This window comes from Grus americana, chromosome 3 (assembly GCF_028858705.1).
Source record: "Grus americana isolate bGruAme1 chromosome 3, bGruAme1.mat, whole genome shotgun sequence".
NCBI classification, from domain to species: Eukaryota; Metazoa; Chordata; class Aves; order Gruiformes; family Gruidae; genus Grus; species Grus americana.
Genome location: NC_072854.1, coordinates 49402142 through 49429812, shown reverse-complemented (window position 1 = coordinate 49429812; position 27671 = coordinate 49402142). Strand labels below are relative to the sequence as shown.

At 40.2% G+C, this 27671-nt stretch overlaps 1 protein-coding gene across 1 annotated transcript in view; it reads right to left on the bottom strand.

Annotated features, from left to right (window-relative positions):
* CRYBG1 (crystallin beta-gamma domain containing 1) overlaps positions 1-27671 on the bottom strand; it is a 98598-nt gene that overhangs the window by 39128 nt on the left and 31799 nt on the right. Inside the window, exons 2-3 of the mRNA XM_054822609.1 lie at positions 26939-27068; positions 3091-4580 (exon numbers count right to left, since the gene is read on the bottom strand). Of these exons, the coding sequence (XP_054678584.1) occupies positions 3091-4580; positions 26939-26974 (1526 nt within the window). The 5' untranslated portion in view covers positions 26975-27068. The remainder of the gene's footprint in view (positions 1-3090; positions 4581-26938; positions 27069-27671) is intronic.

The window sequence follows — 27671 nt, the reverse complement described above, 5'->3', positions numbered from 1 at the left end:
ACTACGTGCATTTCGACATAACAACACAAATCTTCCTAATAAAATCCGTCTCTCCCTGTATGCCTCAACACCAGCTAGTTTAATGGTTAACACTGATAGTTATCAGCCACACCTAAAACTTGTTTTAAATGAACAGCTAACACCTCAAAGGTATAGTTTCAAGCTTTGCAAATTTAAGCAGAAGCAACCACTTCAGCACTTTGTATTTTACATTCTGCAGTATTTCTGCACAGCAACAGCAGAACAGCTGAGACTGAAGCATAATGGAAAGCTCAGCCCTGGAGCTCCATCCACTACAGCTGCCCTCCTCTAACTAATCTTTTCATTATGCCTTTTTCCACACTAAGAAATACTGACTTTAAACACAGCCAAAGGATGCACCTTATTGCAAGAACTGAGTTCCTAAGCTTGTTTAAAAGGAGATGTTGCTTGAGTATCCTTTAAGCCTCCCCTCTAGTATGGGGGAAAAGAATCCAAAGACAGATTCACTTAACAGGGCAAAGGCTTTCTTACAAACAACCCAGTGTGGCTGATTCCTACTACCCACTGCTGATCTGCAATGCCAGGAACAAGCAGGCACAAGAGAAATACCGATGTCCTTCTCTTCGGCTACCCCTTGCAGCTACCCTGTGGAAGCAAGCAGTTAAACCTCTCCCAATATAGTCATAAACGGAAGGTGAGTCACATAGTTGAAGCATGCTATTCCAACGACCGTGTCAAGCACGTAACTGATGCCAAAAAATAGTGATGCCAAAACATCAAATTGAGGTGAGCAAAGAAAAATGGCATGTTAACAGAGGAGAATAATTCAGCAAGTGGGCATAAATGCAAAGGCAACTACAAAACCATTTTTGAACATCAAATATGACAACTGAAGCCAAGTTTTCCGCTAAGCACATCAAAGTGACTACTGCCTGAGGTTTTATTCGCTGATTAAGATGTCCCGTCAGTCTCAGTTTAGTCTCAAAGCTGATAGGTTTCCCCTTCAAAAGCTAGAAGCAAAGTATCCTGTGTCTTCCAAGTTGCCCAGTACACAGACATAAAAGGAGAAAAGATAGAAAATGCTATCATCACTTGCAGGGAACCAGCAAAAATGACTTATTTTAAAACTGTTTCTAAAGAAACTTGATTCCCAGCATTGGCACAATGTCATTAGTAAGAGACATTATGCAGTTTTAAGTGAAAACTACTTTGGTTATACAAACCCCACCTTATAGGAGGCAAACGAGTCTGTAAATGAGTATTTTTCAACTTGAAAGGGGTTCATGTGAAATATCTATGATTTTTTAACCTTTGAAAATGGAAAAGTTATCTCTTCTGGAGTTCAAAGCAGTAACTAGAAAACAAACACACCTTCTTCTAGTAATGGCATCATCTTTTCCTTTCCCATTTTACAGCAGCTTAATCCACATCCAGGTCTACAGTTCATGTGTTCTGATGAATGACTACAAATTATACCAGGTAATCTGACTGTATCAATTTGTCTGGCTAAAGAAACGGTGTGGTACTGTGCAATGACAGCTATTAGATGCATCAGGAACCTTGCATGCAACACAGCAGTCCCCACCCAGGGCTAAAGTTCTATCGCAGCAGATAAGGTCAAGACACAGAGTGTCATACACTCCACAAAATCAGGTGAAATAGAACAGGCTGTTTATTTATTAAAATTAAATCTGTCAGAAAGGCTACCTATTACTTTATGAGTACCGCAGAAGATAATTTACTGTACAGCAAGCGGAGATACCCAGAAAAACAAAATCCAGCTATGCAAGCATTTGTAACTTCATCATCACTAATGATAGTGACACAAAGATAAAAATATAAAAGTTACCTTTCCTCTGAAGTTGTGAAGAACCAAAACTTCAGAGTTTAAGATTTGTGATCTGTACTGTCAGACAGCAAAGCATCACCATGTACAAAAATACCACAATTTAACTTTCAGTACTAGGTGTTTCTAATTTAGTTACAAATGAACAAATGAGATGTACAGTATTACAGATCGTGCAAAGGAAATTGTCCTAACGCTCCTATGCTTCTCAGATGTGGGAAGCACAACTGGAAACATATGTGTTTCTTAAGCCATAATGTTGAACCTTCACGTCCCTCTAACGCAACTGAAGGACCATTCTAAACACTCAGCGTACCTCGGGTGGACCTATAGGATTCAATCTACTCTGACACCTACAAATGAATGCACCAGAATGAGGAAAGCAATAGTGCATAGTACACAGCCACGGCAATCAAACAAGAGAAATGACGAATGTAATAAAGTGATTCACTGTAGAAGACAATGTAATAGAATCCAGGAAATCAATCGCTGGACTCATACTAGTGATTACTGTGAAAGTTATAAATACATCTACTTCTTTATAATCCTAAGGAAAGCAGTGATCACCTCTGTGTGACAGATGACAATTTCTTTGACTCTAAAACGAAATCCCGCATACTAATATACGCATAAATCTGCAAATGCCCGATGTTATTCACATGCATAAAAAATTATGTGATTCATCCTGCACATACTTATGAAAACAAGTATACGTATTCAAATTTCTGGAGTGTGATTTATCACACCATTTGAAAGACCAAGTTCTACGTCGCATCCTACGTTTCTTCATAAATAACAGCAGAACTTACGCTGTTTCAAAGAACAACTTGAACACATTCCTTATTCAAAGATTTTCACATACAAAATCTTCAACCACATCCTCAGTTGGTTACAGACAGCAAAACTACATTAAGGTCAATGACAGTCGAGCTAATCTGAGCAACAATGGGGGCACTGACAACGACAACAGAGCAGCTTTTATGTATGTTAAATTATTCCATACAATGAAGTTGACATACAAAGAAATTCCCTATTCATAAAAAAAAATAAAAGAAAAAAAGAATTCTTTTTCTAACACATGTAAACTACAGTGCTTGTTAATTGGTATCTTTAATTATGATGAATTAAAAAAAAAGCAGTTCTTAATTGAAAATAATCTGATAGATAACAGATACATAGCTAGTGTTCCTACAGAATCATAAACACAGATCCAGGCAAAATTACAGCTACAGGGGTAAGGTAAACTAGTTTATGTTACTTACAGGCTAATCTTTGTCGTGACTGTTCTAGAAGCATCCAAACTCTTCAGCTTCGAGCTGTCTAAATCAGAATTTGTTTGTCTCTCAGCTGACACACACAGGTCTCCATTTTTAATCCCATCAGTACGCAAGAAAGCTCTTCCATCCGGACCATTACCATGCTTTACTGCCTTGGTCTCATTTCTGCCTTCAGCAAACACCAAGGCAGTGTCTTCTGTCTTATCGGCCAAAGACACTTTGGGAGATTCCAAGCTGTCTTCCCCAAAAGCCACAGGTATAGCTCCCTTTTCCACTGAAGTTCTTTTTGTCATTGGGTTACTCTCTGGTGATGCTAAAGGTTGCCTTTTTGAGGAGTAATCTTTTACCTGACCCTTCAAACCAGTAGGGGAAAGGGGGACAGCATCCGACTGATTCTTTCTATACGACCTTCTCCTTGCAGGGGTTGTGTTTGAGATCTGCTGCTTGCCCTTGTCAGCTTCAGTTTTAGATGCCCCTTTGTGAGCAGATCCAACTTTTAGGTCCTGATTATTACCTAGGGAAGAGGAATTTCTTTCAGGAGTCTGCTGGGGAGACTTCGCTTTTCTTTCTGAGTTTATCATCTTGTCTGAAAACACCTCAGAAGAGACATCATCCTCAAAAACAGATTCCTCTCTTGCAGTAGTCTCAGTCTGGTTTCTCTCTCCATTTGGAATGTCACTAGATGACTGAGATTTTCTCCTTTTTCCAGATCTTTTATTAGCAGATTTTTTATCCATTGTGTCCGAGTCACTACAATTTTCTTCTGATGTAACAGTCACAGGCTCATTAAGGAGTTCGTCTGTTTTTCTTAGATAGATATCAACAGTTAATACTCTAGCAGAATGTGTGTGTTCACTCGCCGCAGATTCCAACTCGTATGGCAAATCCTTCGGTTTTGCATGCCCAGGCTCCTCAGACACCCACGTGTTCACGAGCTGCTTGTGGCTTAGGATACTCTTTTCTAAGTCTTCGCTAGACAAATTTCTCAAGCTTTTTATGAAATCTGGAGTAGTGGAATTATTTATATCTGTGATGGATCCCTTCTCCAGTTCCGGGGTTTCCACATTGAGGCTATTCTCAAAGAAAGAGTTTTTAATGGTTTCACTGCTGCTGCTCCAATCTGCTGACCACTCACTGTCAGAAGAGACTCCTCTACTACTCCATTCTGAAATGGTATCACGATACAGCGGTCCTACTTCCCCAGTGAAACTGTATTCCTGCGTCTCAGGAACGGCACTCACGTTTCTCACTTGCTTCTGTAATTGAGGAGCTTCGTGTCCTTCCTTTATGTGCCTACAGTATATTGGCTGTGCTCTGTGAGGGGAAATTGACCTCTCCCCTTTCCGATGCGAAGTGTGTTCTAGTGGATTTTTGACATTTTTCCTTTTCCCTGTACCAAACAAATTTCCAAGTCTTTCCAAAACTGGTTTCTTTTTATTCTCTTCTCTGCAAGAATCTGGAAATTGTGAGGTGGACTGTAAAAACAAACAAACATTTGGTTAATGTCAAAATTGTTTCTACAATACATTTGTTTGTATTAGCACCACATATAAATTAAAAAGACACAGTGAATGGGAACAAAGCAGCTTACAGAACAATACTAGCTCTCCAAAAAAACCCAAGAAAAACAAAACCCTCAAAAACCAAAATCCCAAGATCCTCCTGCATGGTTTTGCCTGTGTTTGTTTACAACTATGCTCATCTTGCCTAACAATCCCAGCATTTTATGTCCCAAATCTCGAACTTTTGCACAATTAGTTAACATCACCCAAAATAATACAGGAAAGCATCCTGGTGCCTGTAAGACTGTGGACAAACTGCTCGGTCAAAATTTTCCTTACAAAAACAAGAGCAGGGAGTTTAACCTTCCTCTCCATACTGGCCAACTTAGTTTTGACACTTGTGCCGGTAGAGAATAGTTTCAATTCATACATTTCTCGTTAATGAAGTCAAATAAATAATTGGCTTGTGTTTTGGGCTAGAAAACCCAGAACTGTAAAAGCCACTGCATCATTCAATGAGCATTACTGGGTCAAATACTGCCCTGGATTACTCTTGGTGAAGTTTTCCCTTACAACTTCTAATTAACATGGTAAACAGGAAACACGCAACAGCATTGCCGAGTATACATATATATTTGCATTTTAATACATTAGCACTTTTTACATGCCGGTACGATGAATACTTGTTTTGAGATGTCTATTTCAAAACACCGCGAGTATTTCCTACTTCGGCGGATCAGACCTCCCGAGGAGCGCGGGTCCCCCTCGGCAGCACCGAAGCTGCTTCGGCGCGTTTTAAACTTGGTTTTTGCTCCCCTCGCCGCCACCGCCCGCCAGCGGCCAGGAGACTCTTCCACCGCCGAGCGCGGGTCGGGCGGCCCTGAAGCACCCGCGCCCTCCGCGCAGCCCCGCTCACCCCGCCACGGGTTCGCCACCGGTGGGGTCTCTCCACCGCCGCCGCTTCCTTCCCCGCGGGGAAGGCTACGGTGTACCGGGCCAGTACCACCTCAGCGCTCGCCGCCCTGCGCAGCCCAACCCCGCGCGTTACCGGGAGGGAGAAGCCCTCTGAGACTGCCGCCGTCCTTCACCGTCCCAGAACAGGACGAGCGGGAAGAAGAAGCCGCGGCGGACTTTACCCGCCCCTAACCGCGCCGCATCCTCGCCCGGCTCCGCAGGTGCAGGTGCCTCGCCTAGCCGCCCTGCCGAGCGAGGGGCCCCACCAGCGGCCCGACACTCACCACCCGGCCCGGCCCGGCTCGGCGGTCTCTGCGCGGAGTTGCCCCACACGCACCGCGCCGCTACCCGCGCGGCTGCCCCGGCGCCAGCTGTCTGGGCGCTCCGCCTCGGCCCGCCCCCGCAGCGCGCCTCGGCCCGCCCCGAGCCACCGCCCCGGCCGCGGGCAGCGGCTCTACCTGACCAGGCCACCTCCCTCGGCCGCCACGGCGTATTGGCTCCCAGCGAGGGCGAAGGCTGAGGGGCAGCGGAGAGCACGGGAAAGCGGGCGCCCTCGGCCACGGGCGAGGCCTTCGAGGGGGCGACGGAACGCGAGTGGGCGCCGCATCCCGTGCGTGCCCCAGCAGCCCGCGCTGCGGCGGCTTCTTTGTTATTGAGGGCAAAACGCCGCTCCGGGCGAAACCGACAAACTTTTGATGTTGAGGGAAAAGCGCCAAGGGTTGAACGCAGGCGGTCACGTTGCCTTCGCCGCCGCGGCGGGTGGCTGCAGTGAGGGCTGCCCGGCGTGAAGCAGCGCCCGGATCAGGAGAGGGCCAGCGCTCGCCCTCGGCCTGGCCGAGGTGAAGGGGCGGCGCGGCCCAGGGGCACGGGTTTATCTCCGGCCGCTACAAGGGCTGCGGGCGCACCGGGCCAGCAGGCCCGCTCTCCCCGCCGCCCGCGACGGCTGCGGGGCAGGGACGTGAGGAGGGGGCGGTCCGGCCTCCCCACGGCCCCGGCCGCGCGGAGGTGCCGAGCCCCAGCAAGGGCTCGGGAGTAGGCGTCGCTCTCCCCAGCCCCGCGGCAGGACCTGCCCGGGTAGGCATGTTGGGGCCGGCACCGCCCGGCGGCTGGGGCCCTTGTGGGAGATCTCGGTTCAAAGCCCTGCGGGGAGATGAACCCGCATTTTCCACCTCGCAACCGCGGGGCGGTGGGGCCGGCGGGCGCGGCTGACTGCTGTCTGCGCCTGCCGCCTCAGCTTGCCCCTGGCGCGCCGCCCGCGGGCCGGGGCCCCGGCTGCAGGGGACCGGGGCGGCGGGCTCCGCACGCCGAGGCGGCTCCCCCCTCCCCGCCTGCCCCCCTACCCGGCCGAGGCGGCGTGAGAATGACTCCGCGGCCTAATGGTGCCGGCGCTCTCCCCGGGCGCTCAATTAGTATTTAATGTTTAATGAATGCTAAACTAGTCCTCTTCTAATTAACGCTTAATTACTTAGATGAAGTGGAACAGCTTCAACAGGAAGGACCACGCAAGTCTCACTTCGGTGCTTCTGAAGGCTCTGCGCAGCGGCGGGAGAGACACCAGGTCAACCCACCTGCAGCTGGCCGGACGGCCTGGCTCGCAGCGTGTCTGGCCTTCTGGCTATTGAAGAAAATAAGGCCCTTTCTTACACGGTTGCTTCCTCCTCCGGGTGAACAAGTATTAAGTTAGTTATTTTTGCTTAATCAACAGACTAACATTTGGCCTCTGTCTGTAAGTCTTTCAAACGTGAGTTGTGAGACGTCATCTCGGCTCCGGAAGAGCCCCGCAGAGCCTACTTAATGCCAGCAAAATGGTGTGCAGCAGCAAAGCTTGCCCAAACATAGGGAAAAATATGGAAAACCTAAACTGGGGAATATATAGAGTTAACTTACCATACTGCAACCAGATATCCACAGGAGCCTTTGTCCTTCCCTACCTTTCTTAAGTCTGTTACTTATATAACTGGTAAGCAACTCTACCACCAAGGAAGTCCTGTGTTCACACATAGCGATCCTCCCCCAGCAGCTTTCAGATAGGCAAGTCTATGATCATGACCCTAAACTTCAGTGTTTGGGGTTTGTGGTTTTTTCAGAGATAGTGAAATAATCTGCAAATGAGAAAATTTGATGTCTCTTTTTTTCCCTCCCTTTTCTGACTTCTTTCAACCAGTAGAACCAAAACACTCAAATAATTAAAGAGCAACATAGAGGGCTGCATTGAGTTCATACAGCTCAGACAGTTAAAGTGCTTTAGTGATAAGAAAAACAACTATAAATTTCCCTATCAGATGCAACAATCATGAGTAATGCAGCCCAATTACTACCTAATTTCTTGATTCTACGTCTGTATTGCCAGCACTAATTATAGGATAAGGAGACAGTAATGAACATTGCTAGCTAAAAAAAAAGTAAAAATACGAGATTTTCAGCAACACATAAAGCAAGCCAATAAGGAATGAGTGACACTATCTGAAAATTCATGATAACTATAAGCGTGAATATTGTTCACATTAAAAACTAGTGAAACACCAAAATAAGGGAAAATTAACTTCATTATGGTGTCAATCTGCATATTAGTATTTGGATGTAAAATAGCTGTCAGTCCTCTAAATTAGTTGGGATTACATTATCAACCTGACAATTATTACACTTGCAGTCAAGCTTTGGGTTTTCAAGATTACGCTTGGAAAAATTAGTTATTTGAACAGTGGATCGGATTTTTCTCTTCCCAGCAGATGATTTTCATAAAGTCCATGGGAACTTAATTATCTTTGAGACGTCTCCCCCTTTCAAACGTAGTTTAAACTGTCCAACAAGTTCAAAAGGTATTGGATGGAAGGGAGGAGGGACAGCCAGCCAGTCCAGTCACATAAGCCTTGTTTCCTCAGGGAACGAGGCTAAAGATTTTTTCTTGATCTTGAAATAGCTGCCCTATGTAAACTGTTTTGAAGTAATTTCTTCATACAAAGTACCTTAATTATATACAGCTCTTTCAAAACACATAAAAGGCCAGGTACTTGCCCTGAAGAGCTTGTATTTTAACTCAGATAAATGTAGGTGAGCCAGTATTGCCAGTGCAATAGGGCACACAGACCGAGCTGCACAAGAGGCTCCAAAGTGGGGCTGAGCCTGACAGAGCAGGGCACAGGAATGCTTGATTTCCAGAGCACAGCAGTGAAATGTTTGATTTTCAGAAGGCAAGAAGTATCCTTGCACTGCGGATCAGGCCTCTTCAACATGTTTCTGCTCAAGCATTCTTACCCTTGAGACATTAGCCATTTCAGAAATCCCTGATCAAAGGCACTGGCTACTGAAAAAAAGAGAACTTGTCTATCCATTCCTCGGACAGCATGGAGGAAGCTGTTTCAAGTACACTGCATGAATCTTTAAAGCAGTGTTCTAATCTGAAAGCAAAACGCCGCCTTCTGAACCAAGAAATGTAAATCTTGTTTGTGTTTATATTCATACCTGTTTATGTTAGCATTAAAATATTTCCTCTGTTTTTGGCTGGGGTTTTTTCTCATTAGCTAATGTAAGCTGCCACAGCCAAACCCCTAATTTAACAATGTAATTAAACGTGCTTTGCTGGTCTCCAGTGGAGAGAAAGCATAAGCTGCTGTGATTTGTTGAATCAGAACTTCAGGCTGTGTCTCAAGGGATCAATTGGATGTTATTTTCTTAGATTAGTTCATCTGAGTCAGTTGAACATGACTGAAAACACTTCTTAGAGCACATTATAGAAAAACGTAGTGTTTTTAGAAGTCATTAGCAATTTTGTGGTAACTAATATGTGGTAATATCTAGTGTGGACAGTTCTGTAATTTAAACATTTATTTGCTAGTGTATGTTCACCTTCAGAGGGGAAAAAAGCAACAAACAGCATTTAGTGAAGAGTAAGTCTGAGCTTTATCATTCACTAGAAGGTCACAAATATCTGGATTTCAAGTAACATGAAAACCTATGAGACTCTCCTATCTTGAACAATTCTAATAATGTACGACCCTTCTGAGTTCATACAGGAATGCCAGGAACTTTGGGTATCTTTAATTCACAGTATTGTAATTCTCACAGCCATGAGAAACAGAAAGCCTCAGAGTTCTAGCAGTCACGTGATATCCCCAAAAGTGCATTAGCCAAGAACATTTACATAAATAAACTGCTACTTTTCAGGCTCTAGCATTCTGCAGCGACCGAGACTCAAATGTTCAACACTAGCAGTGCCAGGCTTTGTTAGGCTGAAAATTTGGCGGGAGTTCTGCTGGCACAATGTGCTGTAAAAATATTAGTAGGAAAACTAGAAGGAAGGATGTACAAATAAAAGCTGAGAGAAGTCTGAGCAGCACAAGACCCACCTGAGTCCCTGTTTCAAGTCCTACAGAGAGAAGATTTCATACTGCTCTCCTACAGGTGAGTGCCCTAACTACTGGCAGAGAGAGAGGGAGTTGTAAATGGAAATAAAGCCTTGCTGCTTTTGCTTGTGTTCTTATTTAAAAAGCATGGAAAAATTATAATTAACATTTGACCTGAAACAGTTTTGATTTTTTTTTTGTGATTCACTGAGGGAAAAAACCCAATTATATTTCCAGTTAACCTAAACGATTTCTAAACTTAACCAGTTGCCTTGCCGTCGGTCAACTAGATTTGAATTACTTCAATTCACTATAATAATTTTTCCTTGTTTTTGCTGACCCTTCACAAAGCCACAAAAGAGGGGTTACTATTACGAAAAGTACGACTTATTTTAACCCCCACACTGCCTTCTTCCAAATACTCAAGAGTTTGGCACATACTCATTAAACTTTTTTAGCATTTCTTTTAAATTTATCAGATTCCAGGTTGACAGTGTCCTCTTCAGAGGTGGAGAAAGAAATACACTTTAAATTTAACAAGTCCACTCTAGCATGGAATTTACTCCCTGCCTCTTCCAGCTCTTTGCCTGCTACACTTTACAGAGGATATAAACAGCAATAGCTGGATTTTAAACAATTTCATCTTTCCCTGAGCTCTGTATACAGGGAATGTAGTTATCTAGATTGGGGAACTTACCTGGATAACCAAGGAGCTATAAATGTGAGACTGTTGAGTGAAACAAACATTAATTGTCTTAGTAGTCACATTTTTCCACAAACTATTTATATTTTCTATTTTCCACTAAGTCAGGATATTGTAGCAAAGAAGTTCATGTCTTCAAGAGAACAGAACCCACCTGCTTCCAATTTATTTTATTACTGTAAAACTAAATTTTTAGTTCAAACATTCACTGAAAACTGACCATTTTGCAGCAGCATATAGACTAATGAGAATACTGAGCCTGCATGTTTAACTGATTTTTTGAAAGGAAAAAATCAGTTCAAGAAGCATAGATGTAAGTATAAATCCCGCATTATTTCTTAGGTGCCAAACATGGAGATTTAGATATTGGATGTATCAAAAAACCCCACCAAAACTGAAAGAAGCAAATCATGCAAAATCAAATAAATAGAAATCTTTTGAAAAAGCTCAGTAAAGACAAAGAAGCACAAATAAAGATTGAACAGATCCTTACATGAGTATTTAGGAAAGGAGGCTGATAAAAAAGAACAGGCATGTCAGAAAAGGCATGCCTGCTCCCATCTCCTCTTCCCCAGAGCTAGTTATTTCCATATACTAAAATCTTTTCCCCCTCCCCTTCTGTCAACAGTAGCATCTGTCAGTTAAAGAGACGCTCTATAGAACTAATGGAGATCAGTTGATTTTATGATTTTAAAAAATTAATCTTGTATTAACTTAAAGACTTCTGTCGGGGTTTAAAGAGGAGAAAAAAAGAGAGTGCTGTTTGCCTTACCATGATGATGATAATTCTTTTTGCTGTTTACAGAAGAAAAAACAAACTATGGTGTGTGAGATGCAGTCCTGCGTGTCATTAACCAAACCCTTTTTCTTAGCAATCCTCCCACGCTTTAACCCCTTCTTTCTTCTGGCAGCACTCAGTTAAAAACAAGCAAAAAAGGAAGTAGTATCTGACTTGAGCCTTTCCAACTGATAAGTCATTTGGCAGACAAATTATAACTATGAAAGGGATTCAATTAGAGGATAGGAGAAAGAGCTGCAGAAGGGTGGCAGCAAGTCCTTCAGTAAGCACCTCTACAGAAGCAGAGAACCTGTTGCAAAGAACTATGAAGTTAGTGTTGAGCAAATGCCTTACGTGCATTAATTAACATGCAATACTAGAACGTAGATATGCAACAGGAGGAAAAAATATACCACACACATTGGTTCTCACAAACTTGATTACTGTTTTCTGATCAACATTTAAGATGGCTAAAGAAAAAAAAAAATCACTCGTGCCTTTATTCAGTAAGAGATTGATTTACACAGGCATCCTTGGTTCTTCGCCTTCCTGAGCTGATATATTAAATCTATTTTTCTAGCGACTCATGGTAAAATGATACTTAAAAGGGCCTTGAAAAAGCAGAAAAGAAGCAGCAGCAGAAGTAGGAGCAGGGATTATTCAACACTGAAGAACTAAGAGAATATTTAAACTATCCTGAACTTGGAAGACTTCTAGAAATAAAATTATATGCAAAAAATGGCATTAACATAAATTATTGTACTTGTAACTCTTTGTGTTTCAATGTAAGAGAAAGTGAGAAAGTTTGATGAGAGTTAGCCTCACATCTTTGCTCGCAGGATTTTGAGTCTTGCTGCTGGGTCAGAGCCGTATCATTAGATAATCTAGTCAAAGATTCAGCAAGACATCACCTCTTTTGAAATAAAGAGTGAGAATAAAATTATATTAGCTGTGTTTTGTTCTAAGAGACAGGAACTTGAAAGTACTTTTTCTGTAGAGCAATAGAGGATAAATGGCAAAAGCATTTTGGAGGGGAAGAGAGAGGCTTGGAAGTCTTTTAGGTCTCCCTAGCCAGAAGCCACAACTAATAAATGTAACCCTTTTCCTTTTTTCAATTCCGAATGCAATTCAGAATGATAACGAATCTGTTACATAAGTGGTTTTGCATTTACTAGGTCTCTTTCTTCTAGGTTTGCAGGTCTCCTGTTTTGTGAGAGCGTACAGTGTCCTGTCACTAACTGTAAATGGTATATATTGCTAAGTATAGATTTAACATAAATTGTCTAATTTAGATCTGTAGCTCACCGTAATACTTCCCATTTCCTTTTAGATTAAGTATTTATGTATAATTACTGGAGATGGGAAATAGGATTCTTTTGCTGCAAATCTTAAGAGTGTCTGTACAACAGGCTAAACTCTAAATCTCTGGAAAACAGCTCGCTCTTAGGCACCATCAATCCTGATCTCTTCCCCTTGCTTTCACGCAAACTTGTCGCTGTCAATAGCAGCTCCACAGTCTTGAAAGTATATGACATTTGAAAAAGTCTTGCAGCATTTCAGAGCACATCCAAGAATTTCATAAAAGCATCAGAAATTCCCAGAGGAACCCAAAATCAGGTACTATGACAAAGGCTGATAGTTTTTGCTATTACTACTGAGCTTACAAACAAAAACTGCTGGTTAGGTCAGCTAAAAATGCGCAAGTGACAACTCCTTATGTTTCCTATTCTGCATTGTTCTTATCTAAGAAAATGCATTTTATGTAGCAATCTGAATTTATTTCTTTGCTTAGACTTAGATACAGTAAAGCTGACATATATTCCCAGAAGAGAAATTACGCACACTGAAAACACCTTTGAAATCAGACTGTGGAAATTGTATTTGAAACTGTCAGACTCATTGTAATCCTTGGATCTCATTCTACATAGTCTAATCCGTCTCCTCAAGACTGTTTATACATTTTTACATTAAATGATTATGGGACAAAGAGGAAATAATCCTAAGGAGCCACATATATTATTAGCCTTTACCAAACACGGCACTGATGTGGCTACTCTGTGCTGGCTAACTGAGCTGGCTCCTCCTGGGCTAGCTTGGGCATCTCTACATGATTCTGCATGTAGCCCAAGAGCAAGGCAGGGTTTCTAATATGCTCCTCTGCCCAGTCTTTCTTGTTAGCTAGTGCTCAGCAGATGAAGGATATAGATTGTCTCACTTTCTGCTTGCACAAGGTAGGAAACATAGGTCCTTACCTGCAGTTTTAGTTCAGTCTAGGGAAAATATGCCTAGGAGTTAGTTAAACTAACTAAAGCACCTGAGTGTTTTAGTCCTGCAGCGGCTCTAGCTCTGGATACCTAAAAGTAACTTGTGTCATTTGAAATTTAGAAAACTGAGGTAAAGCAGATAATCTGAAACAATAAATGGAAAACTAAAAGCCTTTTACTAGCAACCAAAGACTTTCCCCAGGTCAGGCACAGCAGAAGATAGGCTGTCACAGGTATACAGGGTAGGAGGCGGAAAGCCATCCTTCTGAGCGCTGTCTTGTTAATGTGAGACTGTAAAACTGCAAAAGAATAAAGACAGTAAACAAGCTGCAAATTGGATTGTTAATCTGAGCAAAGCCAAATTTCATAAACAACAAAGCAAACTGGATGTTTGACATACTTGCTTTGGGAAGTTGCTATGATGGTCCTGAAACAGGAAAAAATTACTGTATGTTTATGACTCTGAAAACTATTTAGTAGGATGAAAAATGACAATATTCAATCAAAGTGTATTTAAATGTGAAATTAATAGAATCTCTCTTCTCTACAGAAGTTCTCATTAAATAGATATAAATCGTGCAATGTAACTTCTATTACACATGATGCCAGAGTACCGTGTGGTACCTTTAAACAAACAGAACCTTTCAACTGAAATGGGTCTCAAGTCAACCCCCCCAATGTGAAGGCAGCCAACGTAGCAGCTGCTTTGGAAAATTTGGGCTTGATAGTCTATGTGCTTCAAAGAACCCTACTGTAAAATGTATAAAGTATTTACATCCCTTGATAACTTCTTTGATGTACAGATTTTTCATCATGTAGAGATGAAGAGTATTAAGTACAAGGAACTAGTATTACTAACATACCTTATCCAGACTTTATAAAAATGGCTGGACATTTCATTTTACATTTGAATTACAATATTATAATATAGCATTTATTCTAAATTACAGTGTTCACCTAAGGCTCCCAGAATTCCCTCAAACTAATTACTATAATAATTATGACAAAGAATTCCCTTAATATTAATTAGAATAAACTTTATAAAACCAGTACAGAGAAGATAGGAATGACTCAAGACCCACTGGTTCCCTGCAGTGCAGTGGGCAAAAATTAAATCAAGTGGAACAGTCCTGCAAACTCTTTGCTCTGAATCCCACGATTACATCAGTATCACCTAATATTCACCATTAAGCAAGAGAAACTTCTAAGAGAAAATGTTTTAATGAAATGCATTTATATTCTTAGGTGTGTTTATTTTAGGCTCCAAACAGAACTAATTAGTATATAAAACATTAAAATAAACAATACGTGTCTGTCCAGAAAAGAGATACATTATTACTTTTGAAGAAAAAGGGAGATGTATGTTTTCCTGCTATTACAGATATATTATTACAGGCATGTTGCATTATACTACCATGCACCCAAACTACTAAATGTTAACTGCTAAGGAGATGCAGCTACAACAGCATTTAAATCTCACTACTATTACTAGTCAATAGTTAGATTAAAGTTCAAATTCCTACCTGGTATTCTTAAAAAAAAATTAGGTCTTAATGCAACAGGGAATTGGATCAAACTGGATGAAGCTATTTTGTTCAGAAATACCAGCATTTCCAGGAAATGTCAAGAAATACACACAGGATTATTGATTCTGCACTGGAATTTCTGAGTAAGACATTAGTTTGGCCATAGGCCAATCCAACATGCTCCAGGATTGGCTTTGGTGTCTGTGCCTTACAACAAGAGACATTACAAATGTACTTTTAAAGTTAAACCTTAAAAGCATTATGATTAAACAAACACAGTTTTAACCACAACCATTCTAGCGTTGGGCTCAAACTACTTTAGATCCTTTCCAAATAAAATATGGTAAAAACACTCCATGAGTAACTCTTTGGGACCACTTTGCATAAGCTTACTCCATTATTTGTCAGTACTTGAGAATACAGGAGGGAGCTGGTTGTCTACCATTAAAACCTGGTAGATGACAAGTGCTTCCTGTACGTAGAAGGCAGGCGTGTGTCTTCTCTCCTGTTCCTACTCTCCCGCTTCCTTCCCACGCCTTCTTGGCACCTGGTGGGAAGGGGGTGGGAAGACAAATCTCTGCTCCTCTGTATGGATTTCCTCTAGCTACCTACCCTTTTCATCTGCATGTGACTCCATCTTTTGTCTCTGCTGCAACTCGGGCTTTCCCAGCCAGCCGCGTGATGAACCTGACAAGTCTCTTCAGTTTCCCAGCTGGGCACAAGGCTCTGAACAGCGGCCGGCAACAAGCAGGGTGAGCTTCTGTTTCACTAGGCGGCCACTGAGAAAAAAACCCCTCACAAACTGTCTATATCTTTTTCATGTTTGGAAAGTGGTTTTCTTTTTCAGGTCCAAGAGTCAGAAATTTATCTGATAAAAATTGTCTTACGTGCCAAAGAAAAAACATACCCTCGGCATTCCCAGAGGCAAAACAATCAAAACTCCCTTGGAGAAGAGGGAAAGGGAGTATCCAGAATTACCACTGGATAAAATCGCAAGTTTCTCTAGATGAAACACAAAGAAGTAAACAGATCTTGATGTTCTTTTTATCGAAATTCTGGTTGCTAAACATTTACAGTATGGTTTGTTTGGATTTTTCAGACTTTTCAAAAGCTAGACTTTTCAATCCCTATTTTCCTTCTAGACAATTGTTCTCTTTTTCAGCAAATATACCCTAGAAATCCAACTGGTAAAATGAAAATAAATTTAAAAAAAAGGGGGGGAGGAACTGTAAAGATGGGAGAGGAAAAGAGGCTATATTTTTATTTGCATGTCATAAGGTATAATTTAGAAGAAATTACGATGTCAAGTTCCATTATGAAAAAGCAATGTTTGTAGAACAAAACATTGTATTCTTTTTAAATCTTTAGATATTGTTTGCAACCACAACAAACTCAAAACTTATCTGTTGAAATGTTAACCACTGTGATTTTGAAAATTGTATGAACAATGCTAGTTTGTAGGAATGGTAGATTTCTTTTAGAATCTCTAAATCTTAGTCAAACAGTAGTTTAGGCAATTCTTTACTCAAGTGGATCGTGCTTTGCTTTTTCAGATCTCAAGCCATGGCAGATTGAGTGCTTGTTTTAGAGGGTTAAGTTAAGGAGCATTCCAGCGTATTCACTATAATTCAGTTCTCAAGAGAATAAAACCAGAAAGATGAAGTTTTTCATGACTACCCTTTGCAAACCCATTATTATACTGCAGCTGGAACTACAGAGCAATAAATTACACATATATATACATATATACACATTCCTAATTGTCATATGCATTATATAGCGTATAAAGTGGCAAAAGCCTGGTCAGGAGGAATGAACTATTACTAAAAGCTTTCTGTCGCAATCTTCTCAGATCTGAGGGTGCACAGGTGTACTGTGCATATGCTGAGCCACCTGGTCACGTAGCATGGCAAAATGGAAATAGGGTTACACCCAAAGAGAGAGCACAGCTAGCTGCCAAGGTCCTGAAAACCATTCCAACGCATTGCACAAGTGTTGAAGTGGTAAAAGAAAAGCATGATGCAAAAGAGTCTACAGCACTCCACACAGATCACTGCACTGTAGCCTAGCATGGAGGCCAGAAACAAACCCCTGGTGATTCAAAGAGCAACTTCACAGGACTGTACTCACCAAGGGAAAGAGAAGGGAGGAGTATGCCCTTTGGGAAGAAGGCAGTAAAGTGCCTGGTGTCATCCTCAGAAATAGCATGAGCAACACCAGTGAAATGCTGAAATGCTATGTAGCTAGGTGTTTGGCATGATGATACACAAAGGTGGGGCAGATAAAGGATGGCCACTGATAACACTGGACTGCCTGGTGCACACCCCCATGTCACCATTACCACACTCATTATGTACTGTCCATGCTTGATCATTGACGACAGACCTCCTTAATACTTTGCAATGCACGAATGGCGCATTGCCTTGCCGGGGCAATGCCACACTGAGTATATGGCTATCCACATTATCTCGCTCCTGGAAAGCACAGTATTGTGCCAGTTTGATAGACCTTTCATTGTGTCACTGCTCAGGGAACTGTAGATTATTCAGCAATCCAGCCTTGAAGACCTCAGCACTATCACACATCCTGGACTCATGTGACTGTATTTTAAGCTGTCACTAGCCCTCTCAAACAGAAACAGTTTTCCGCATTGCATCTTCTAAATTTGTTCACAATATTACATGAAGCATGCAATAACTAAGATGAAATTCAAGTCCAAACATAGCTCAACACGAAGACTATGCAGAATGCAAGTCCAACGTAAAGTTGGCCATAGCCTTTGTATAATTCTTCTGTATCAAGGTAGATGGGGTGAACTGTTTGGAAGGAGAGTGCTCCAAGTGACATCTGCTTTAAGTAGCCAGCCAAGAATAAATATAAGCTGTCTGATACCTGTTACTGTTTGGAGGGTTTTTGCATGTAAAAAACCCCAAAAATCCCCTCAACAAACTTTGTGAGTACTTGAAAGATGTCTATCAGAATAAGAATATGCTGGTATTCGTATTATGCCTTCAAATTTATTTATATTCTAAAGGGGTGGATGTACTTGACTCAGTATATCCACTGCCACCTTGAATGCCAAAGTGTTAGACTAGAAGACAAATTCCTCTCACACCAGTATTCCAGGAGACATGGTCCTTCTATGAAAATGCTAAGTGACTCCATGCCATCTTCCCTCCTGTCTTGTGCACTTCTTTTCTCTGAAGTCCATGCTGGCTGTCTGCTGTAGTCCTGTATACCTGCAATCAACCACAGCTTAAAGGCTCTTGTACTAAACTCCTCACCAAAAAGTAGCAGAAATACAAGAGAGAAAGATGCTTTCAAGGTCTCTCTGAACTAGCCATAAAAACTGGACATAACCTAGATGTTATTTTTAGGAAATAAGAGAGTTGTTGTCTTAAGCCAGGTTGGAAATAGCAAAATGAAAACCTTTTTAAGTTAATACAGAAATAAATTTGTGGTTCAAATAGCGATAAAAGGAATAATGAGCTGGGAATATGGAAAAAAGTGGACCAACAAGGAAACTGCAATGATGCCATCAGTCTAGTCAGCAGAATGGTATTTTATTAAGCAGAGAAGTAATTTTGTTGAGCAATACTCAGAGAGGTTCTGTCATGGATAGCTGAGAACCTCTCTTGTGCTGTAATTACCCATAAATTTCCAGACTTTTTGGAAGATAAAAGGACAATCAGGTCTTTAGTGAGCTATGTTACAAAGCCAAATCATAATAATCAGCTAGTTTTATAGTGGACCTGATGTCTGAGCTTCTTCACATTGGGACTTATCAGAATTTTGGTCTCTGCCTACACAGTAAGCACGACTGTGCATGTATAACTAGCTGCTGGATTCTTCTGTCTTCATTATTAACAAATGTGGTTGAGTTGAGGGCACCTGGCATTTTCTTCTATGAAAGAATCATAGTTTTGTATCCAGAGCATCTCTGCTGCAATGATATGGATGCTTGCTGTGTCCCGGGAAATCTGGGCAGAATGATGCTTAACCAAAGGTACATATCATTATGGATACTCTTAACTCAGGAATTCTTAATTCTATTGTGTGCCTTAGACAGATCAACCATGTTAGAAAGAAAATTCTGTTATGAATGGCTTACCCTTCTGGGGATGCAGTTACCAGAATTGTAGTTCTTTAACCAGAGACATAAAATAAAACAGACTTACAGCAGAATCCTAGAAGAGCATAAACCTGGTATCAGGTAACTGAAAGCACAGAAACAGCTTATTTTGTCTTCTGAACACTCCTACTTCAATTTTTTGGGTTTGCTTTCTTTCTTATCTGCTGTGGATTTAATCTATGAACAATTAAGCGTTCTTGCTTTGGTGTTTTGGCTTGCTTTGGTCTTTTTGGCTAGTTTTGGTGCAATCTTTTTGGTCTCTTCTCTATGGTGTCCCTCTTGTCCCCTCTCCCTCCTCCTATCGAGGCGTTGACAAAGAAGAGATACAGATAAAGCAACAGACGTGCAATTATTGCAGCCTGAAAGCAGAAGTGCTTCATGTACACAAATTCATATCACGTTTATCTCTATTTTTTTTCTTTAAAGCAGACATGATACCTAAGTTCTGTCAGCCTGAGAAGTGTCGCCAGTGGTGACTTACAACTATGGATGGCTGTCCCAGCGTCCTGATTCAGCATTCCTATAGGTACAACAGTACCCATGTGCTGTTAAAAGTAAATTGCTTGTATAGGGGCTCTGTTACTTCTATGTTTTTTTGTGTCAATGTTGAGAAATATTTCTATTAAAAGCACCTTAAGCTATTAAAACTGAAAGAATTAACAAAAGCATCGTTCAGTCCTCTGCTGTTACTTAGTACCATTCTTTAGGAAGAGCTGGCCTACGTGTGGGTTCTTGCTAGCAGGTGGTATTACACAAAGACTATCTGTATGTGCTGGGGCCAGTTTTGCTTTGTTTCCATGATTCTGAGCATCCTTTTCTGTCAAATATACTTATGGTAGTCAACGTTGCCATTATGTCTCTGTAGACCATGCTCTTAAATATACTCTCAATGGAAAGCACTTTGATAGAAGCTGTCTTCAAGTTATTCCCCCTGTACTTTGTGGGTTTTAACATTTTACCATATCATTTTAGGTTACTGGTTTATGACACTACTCACCAAACACTGTGGACAAGTAATTTAAGATACAGTGGCTTCTCGGAGCACAAGTGTTTGTGGGAGACATCACTGTGACTTAAATGGTCAGCATTTAAATTCTGTCCCAGTTCTGTATTTTCTGGCTTCCATGATGATTTCAGTACTATTTAAATTCTGTTTGCTTCTTATTGTTTGCGGTGGTGTTGTGTTTTTAATTATGAATTGCATATTTATCAATTAAATAACTCTGAAAGAATATTTCAGTATTAATCATCTCAAACTATTGCAAAACATAGCATGACTCAGAGCTAAGCATCCTATAAAAACTTTAAAAGTTTAAAGGACAGAGCAAATTAAATATTTGCTAAGTGTATCAATCCTTTGTCAACCATGGCCAGGACAAAATGAGGCATTCTTTTTTTCCTTCCTACATCTCTCCACCCTACTCAACTGGTTTGGTTTGAAAATTTTATTACTTTTTTTTTTTCCCCATGAATTTCAAAGTAAAGACTTCAGTGTTCTTCTCCTATTAACATCACTTTCTTGCCCAAACCACAGCATGGTTCCAGCCCAAGAACAGGAACAAATTGTGTAGATAGGATAAAAGGAAAAATAACAACTTAGATAAACTATTATAACACTCTCATGTTTTCCTAGACATTTTAAACCACAATAAGGAATGACTGTGCTGGCCAGCACTATAATACTAAAATCCATATTAGAAGCCACACAGACAATGAATAATGTAGCTATTCTGAATGTTGTCAGAGAGCTCTCGTGTGACCCATGCTTCATCACATTCGATCTTTTTCCATTCTCTCTATATACCGTTCTCTTCAATTCATACAAACACATCAGGACAGCAATCCCAAATACATGGCTTATGGATAACACACCCCAAAATTTCTTCAATTCATACATACATTTAAATATACATCCATATATATATATGTATACATGTATACATAAAAATGTAAATAAAATTCCTACATATATTCTAGCCTATAAAACAGTCTATTGCCTTATTTTTTTTGATTGATCTAAACCGAAGAACTGTATTTCTCTAGATATCCCATAAAGTAGTGCACTAGAGGCACAGAACACGTAGGTGACTATAGGCAGACCCGGCTATTTAAAGAGGTTAAAAGTTATGCTTTAAAATTTAAAACATGGGAGGCTACTCTCTCCTCTGCAGGTATGACAATGGGGAGCAACGTGATTAAAAAGTAGCCCTACCAGCATAAGCACAAGCATGACTAATTGGAAAGGGAGTAAGGGCATGCCAGCTTTTTGTGGGGATTATCAAGGGATTTTCAATCTATCTGTCTAGTAGCAAGGGGGAATTCCTGGTAGAAAAAAATAAAGAAATCAAAAAGGTAAGGAAAATGATTCAACTTGTTAAGCCCAGGAGGGAGGTAGAAGGTGTGACCATTATTTCAAGGGAAACAAGTTACACTTGGGGGAGGAGGGTGACTGGAAGCATCTACAGTGGCAATGTAGATAGAGTGAGGCCTACTACCCAACTTGAGTGACCCTCGCCGTATGTCCTACTGAGGAATGACAGTAATTTTAGCAGGTAAAGAACACACTAGTTATACTCAAGAAGAGGAAGAAAAAACCAAACCCCACAACAGATCAAAGTGCGTTATTTCATACACGAGTTGAGCGTAAGTGTAGTTAAGCAGATAGAAACTCTGGCAAGAATCCAGATGCCCAACACAGCACTGAGCAGGCTTTTTTCCCTGTTGTTTTCTTTTTTTTTTCCCAAGGAATATAATAAAACTTTGTCCCACTGCAACAGTTAATTAGCTGGAAATGTATAACCTATTTCAAACAGTTGAAGACCTATGCAGATTTTAAAAGAAAAGAAAACAAAACCAAGAACAAGCCCACCCCCGCCCCACCTAGGCCCTTCTGCTTTGCTATACCTGCCCTTCACCTCAAAAGAAAATATCATGTAGCGTCATATAATTTCCCCTTCCTTTTTCCCCTTCAGTCTTTGCACAAGGCAGGTTAGTGCTCTCCTGATTTATTTTTTTCTCCTTTGAGAAAACCTACACCAGCAAATATTCTCGGCCCCTGCATGACTCACTCTGTAGGACTTTGGCTACAAGGTTTGGTTTAGCTTTCGGATTCCACACTGGAGAAGGATGCCTTCTTTTGGTCTCCAGTTTTGGGAGGAGATTGGTTAACCACTGAAAGGCCTTATCTATTAAAAATTGTGGTGAACCTTAAGGCGAAGACTTGTTCTCCTCAGGGCAGGCTCCTCTCACCTATCCACGAAATGACAATTTAGTTGTCTGTTACTTTGGAAAGTGGCTCACCTGCTTTCTCACTTGCTTGGTATTGGAAGTTTATCAAATGGCAATATAAAATGCTTTGTTTCTACCATTTAAACATCACTCTGGGAGGTGATTTTGTAACCCCGTGGGATCCCAAATAAACTTTAGGTTTTGTTATTTCTGGAGAAAACAAAGTACTGTAAGGGGAAGCATTATGAGGACCTGAGCTGGATGTCTTGCTAACATTTCTCTGAGCAAGGCAGAAATGAAATTAGAGAGGCAGATGAGGAATCTTAAAGTGAAAATATCCTAGACCTTGACGAACTGTCATCTTGAAAGATGAGTTAAAAGAGCAGGAGGAATAAGGGATCTGCATATCTGCTGTCTCAGGAATATGGCAAAGGCAGCGATAGAATAAACTCATTTAATCCAGTAATTTGACACAGAATCAAAATGGGCTTCCACAGCCACACCTGCGTGTTAGAAGTACTCCACCCAGTTTCCTTCGTTAAATATTCATGTCGTAGGACTGAATCTTTGTGTGAAAGGCAGTGACTCTGTTCAGGTAGCAAGTAGGTGTGAGAACTCTTATCTAGATGGAGAATCCTGAGAAACCTTTAGACAGGTACCTGGTTATAGGTCTGAAAATATGACTAATCAACACCTGAATATAAGAGGAGAGACAGCATTAGAGCACAGAGATGTGACTCAGAAAATACACTGTTTAGACCTAAGTATCTCATATGGACTTTTAAAGTGATCATTATCCCTAGTGCACAGGAAATGTATAAATAATGAAGGATCAAGAACTCTCTTTTCATTCACTCATTTTACTATCAGCAGAAGCCAATCTAAATTTGAAACTGTTCTCTACAGGAATATATGCCTTTCAGCTTAACTACATGGAAACCTATCAGCTTAAAGCCTATTTGTCTTTAACTACATAATTTAAGATCATTTGAGTTTGCCATATCACAGGTAGGACTCCTTCTCAAGTGGTATTAGTATTTTGTCACTATTGAAGCTGTATGACTGCAAAACATACATTTATCTGTCATTTGATCCTCAAATAGAATTATTATTTAGTCGAAGAGAAAGGAATGAATCAAACATTCAGGAAGCTGCTTCTTTATTCATAGTGAGAACACTGGCCACATTGTTTTTTTAATTAAACAGTCTTAAATATATTTTAAAAAAAAAGTCATAAAATTATGGCCACAGCTATCTATATCATGTAGTATAGGTTATATGACAGCTCAAATAATCTTCAGTATGGATCTGCACAGACATTCTAAATATAAACAGGAATCTGATCAAGCTATTTTGCCTTCATTTGCAAACAAACTCAAAAGACACCAAATACTCCTCCTATTTAGCTCCACTGCGCAAAACTGGATTGTGCAAATGTAACCAGGGATGCAATGCATTATTTGGAAAAAGGAATAAGCTGAGCTTTAGAAATCTAGAAATACAGTATTTTGCAGAACTGACATCTAGAAATTTTTTTTTGGGGGGGGGCGGGGGTGTTAGTATTTAATATTGTGTTAGCAAACTTCTGTTTGCCAAAATACCAAAAGAGAAACTGCTGACCTTCAATTTTGTAAAACAAATGTTTTGCACACGAAATACTAAAGGACTAGAAGAGTCAAGAAATTAAATGTCTATTTAAATTTGTATGATTTATTAATTTCTCATAGATCTAGTTACCTCCAGTGATTTAATAAACATATGCTATTTATATATTTGATAACAGCACTTTAAAATCTCTCTTTCATTGTTACATAGCTGACATTTTCAGTTGTTCAAATCAGAAGCTTACAATAAAACAAAGTGATAAATTCCAAACAAACAGCCTTGCAAAGGGAAAAAAAGTGGAAATCTTTGTACAGAAGTACATCTGAATCAGCATCAGAGATATTTGATGAGAAAGCAATATTGATATAGAAGGATGTTGCTTTTTTCCTAAAACAATGATGTAGTGAGAGGGCAACACAACAAAAAGGAGGAGAAACAAAGTTGCACTGTACATCAAGAACTGTTGCTGTGAAGTACAGGAATAGGTAGGGTGAAGATTTGTTAAACAACGCTGGAAGAAGATGAAAGGGGGAAAACGGTATATTTTGATACAAGTTTATTATACACTAGTTAATTGGGTGCAGAGAAGACTGGTTTTTGATCAAGGAAGGGAAGCATCCAAAAGGACAGAACCTGACGGCTTTAATTACTTCTTGGAATTAATTTTTTTTTTTTCTGTTGGAAAAGAAATACAAGACAGAGACAGTCCAACAAGTTCTTGGAATATGCTGGGGACAGCTTTTCTTCAGAAGGTGAAGAAAACCATTAAGGGAGTGGCTATTTTAGATTTTCTGCTGACTAGTAGGCACGAACTGGCTGAGAGTGGAAGGGAATTTAGGTGAAAGTGAACTCCATCATTTAATGATCTCTACTACAAAAAGGAAAGGGAAAGCAGCAAAATTTTTTATTTTTATTTTTTCAGAAAACAAAACCAAATGTTAACAAGCTCCAGAGACTGATAAGCAAGGTTTCTTAGGAAGACTGTTTAATTAATAAAAGAATGCAGGAGAGCTTGTCTGTTTTAGTCATTACTGGAGTCAGCTCTTAATTATCTGAGGTAAAGGGAATAACCTAAATTAGGCAAAAACAGAGGATAATACAAATTAGGCTGTGTAAATTAGTCTGCAAGACTCTACTTAGTACATTTACCTTTGAAAGGCTTATGAACAGATTTCCGTAGAGAGAACAGGAACAGAGAGGAGCCTGGTGCAAACAGCTTATGGTCTGTGTCATGCACCGTTCCCTACTGCTCTCCCACAAGAAATGCTGAGGGAAGGCAGGGCTTCATTAAATCCCAATCCCCATAAACCATCCATCATCAGCAGGTGACTGTATTATTACACACATTAGCAGATTATCCCAATACAGAAGAAACTGCTGAATTCACACGCACCGCACACACACCATTTCCTTGATTTTTATGATTTATCTAACAATCAGACCTTTGTGTTACGCATCAAAGCATAAAATGATGTGGCCTGCTCTGATAGTCTTTTAGATGCTTCATTTAAAGGCTTTTAAATGTTCTTAGTACAAATGGATTGGTTCCAGGTTAGAGGAATGACACCCCAACAGTTTAACTTAGCTGTAAGTATGAACAATTTATTCCAAAAGAAGAACAAAATGCCAACTCAGAACTCACTAAGTAACACCTAAATTCTGCCATTCTTAAATTTCCACTGAAAAAAATCAAACATCTGCTTCTGGGAGAAGTCCTTGCAAGGAGTTAATATACAAGGCCATCCAAGACAGTAATTGGGTGAGCAGCAATTTTTTCTGTTGGAAAGCTAACTCCCCAGCTAGCTCTACTGAAATGTCATCCCATCCCACCACTGCACCATTTTGCTGTTTTGTAACTGTGAAGAACTGAGCTCTTTTTGTAGGCATGTTTCTACAGTGTCCATAGGACTAAGATGCTGAGTGAGACCACAAGGGATGTTTGGGGTTTATATTCTTTGTGTATTCAACTAAAGTCCAATGAGTCTTTTCCAAAGGCTTCATATAGAAATTAGTAGATGAGATTTGCTGGCTTGAAAAGACTAGACAATAAATGTATTTGTTTTAAAGACAGAATATTTTAAGCCCTCATCAAATATATTCAGATGGATATTAGTTCCACGACCAAGAAAAAAGCAACTTTTTCAATTACCGGCCTGCTGTGTACTTTTGTTAATGTGGAAAAAAAGTATTTCTCTCTCCATGGAAAGATTACAATAAAGACAAGAATGGCATTGCACAACCTTGTCTGCAATCTGAAATTAAGTTCTCACATTAGAACAGAAGTAATTAGCATTTTCCCTAGCTTGCTTCCATGCAGTAATACTACTGCCAAGCAAATGAGTAACACTATACGAGCTAAATGAACACTAAAAACTGAACGCGTAGCCATTTCTCCTTCTTTGGAATAAAACTTAGCTTAGAAAACAGTACAGGTTAAGTGAGAAACTGTAAAAGTGTAGGTGCTGTTCCTTTATTATTTTGGCTTATATATATTTTATGAACAAAAGGAAAAAGCCATATGGTTTGTGAGAGCATGTGGAAGATCTCCTCGAGCCATTTCCTTTGTTGGCTCTTCATGCCAGCTATAGTCATTATGTACCTACCTTATTTCCGTATATGATATTCATTTGAAAATTTTCCAGTACATTAAACACAGGTCTTTTAAAGAAAGATTACAATTGTACTTAGTGTTAAATTCTGTTTTCAGAATAGGCATCTTCTTTACGATACACCTAAGTGTGTGTATAGATATGTGTATATATATTTTATGTAAACACACATACTGAGTTTTCTCTTACCTTTCTAAGTGCTGCTGGTAATGAGGCAGTAGACATTGATATCGCTGGAAGAACATAAGAGTGTGAACAGATTACTGATGGTATTTGGTTTTCTTGAACAGTATAGCGTCTGCCTGATATATCATAGTACCTGAAAGGAGAGTAAACATTGTTAATAAATCCCAGCAAAATAAAGTCTGAGCTAATATCTGCTGTATTTCTCGACAAAACACACTAAGCTGCTTTCTTCTGTTGTAGTGGTTCCAGGCCTCCGGTACTTCTAAAGTTTATGGCTTTATTTTAGCCAAGCTACTTGCTCCTCTTATTAGACATTAAATTCTCCCACCTGCTTTAGCTATCAGAAACTCTGAACTTGTCAGCTTTTTTTCTGATAACAAAACAACTAAAAACCAAATACAGTATTCAGCAGGATAACCACATCAGAGTCATAAGGCAGAAAAAATTGTCGTCTTTCTTATGTCACTCCACCTCTACAGACACAGCAGATTACAACATTTGGGGTTTATAGTTCCACATTACATCACACATTCTGTTCACCTTCCTTCTGGAAGCTCTCTCAGTAAAGAATCAGTTGAATTCTCAAAACAGAAGGTCATTTATTGGGAAGATGCTGTCACCATGAGAGTGTATACAGTCTTTAAAACAATACATTAATTTTAGCAAGTCAGTCGTAAAGCTTAACAGACCTAATTTTGCTTAAGTTTATTCTGCAGTAACAATTTTGAAATTCTGA